Source organism: Sinocyclocheilus anshuiensis, unplaced genomic scaffold, assembly GCF_001515605.1.
Source record: "Sinocyclocheilus anshuiensis isolate Anshui unplaced genomic scaffold, SAMN03320099.WGS_v1.1 scaffold2376, whole genome shotgun sequence".
NCBI lineage: Eukaryota > Metazoa > Chordata > Actinopteri > Cypriniformes > Cyprinidae > Sinocyclocheilus > Sinocyclocheilus anshuiensis.
This window is the reverse complement of record NW_015547633.1, coordinates 226,403-226,815: the sequence shown is the minus strand read 5'-3', so window position 1 is coordinate 226,815 and position 413 is coordinate 226,403. Positions and strand designations below refer to the sequence as shown.

Genomic DNA, 413 nt, shown 5'->3' with positions numbered 1-413 from the left:
CCATTGCTGAGACACTGATGCAATGCTACATTTCTACAAACCTGATGAAGAAACAAACTCATCCTGATCTCAGTCGGCCTGAGGGTGAGCACATTTTTGGGTGAACTATTCCTTTAATTTATGTATGTTTATTTGTATGCAGCTAATGCTCTAATGCTTTAAGTACACCAATTAAAATTAGCAAAATGATTTATCATTCCAATAAAGACATTGAATAATCTGAAATGAAAGAGAGATTCAGACCTTCTTGATGCGGCTGTAGTCGATGAGGCGAGCGTAAGCGCTGGTGCCGGCGATGATGAGTTTGGGTCTGAAGAGTCTCGCAGTCAACTCCATCTGATCATAGTCTATCAGACCGGATTTAGGCTGAGAGAGAGAGAGACTGTTAGCCATTAAGGTGTTTACACCAGTAC

General features: G+C 41.2%; 1 protein-coding gene across 1 annotated transcript in view; it reads right to left on the bottom strand.

Annotated features, from left to right (window-relative positions):
* LOC107701799 (serine hydroxymethyltransferase, mitochondrial-like) overlaps positions 1 to 413 on the bottom strand; it is a 43,733-nt gene that overhangs the window by 29,794 nt on the left and 13,526 nt on the right. The window contains exon 4 of the mRNA XM_016503909.1: positions 244 to 382. Coding sequence (XP_016359395.1) covers positions 244 to 382 — 139 coding nt within the window. The remainder of the gene's footprint in view (positions 1 to 243; positions 383 to 413) is intronic.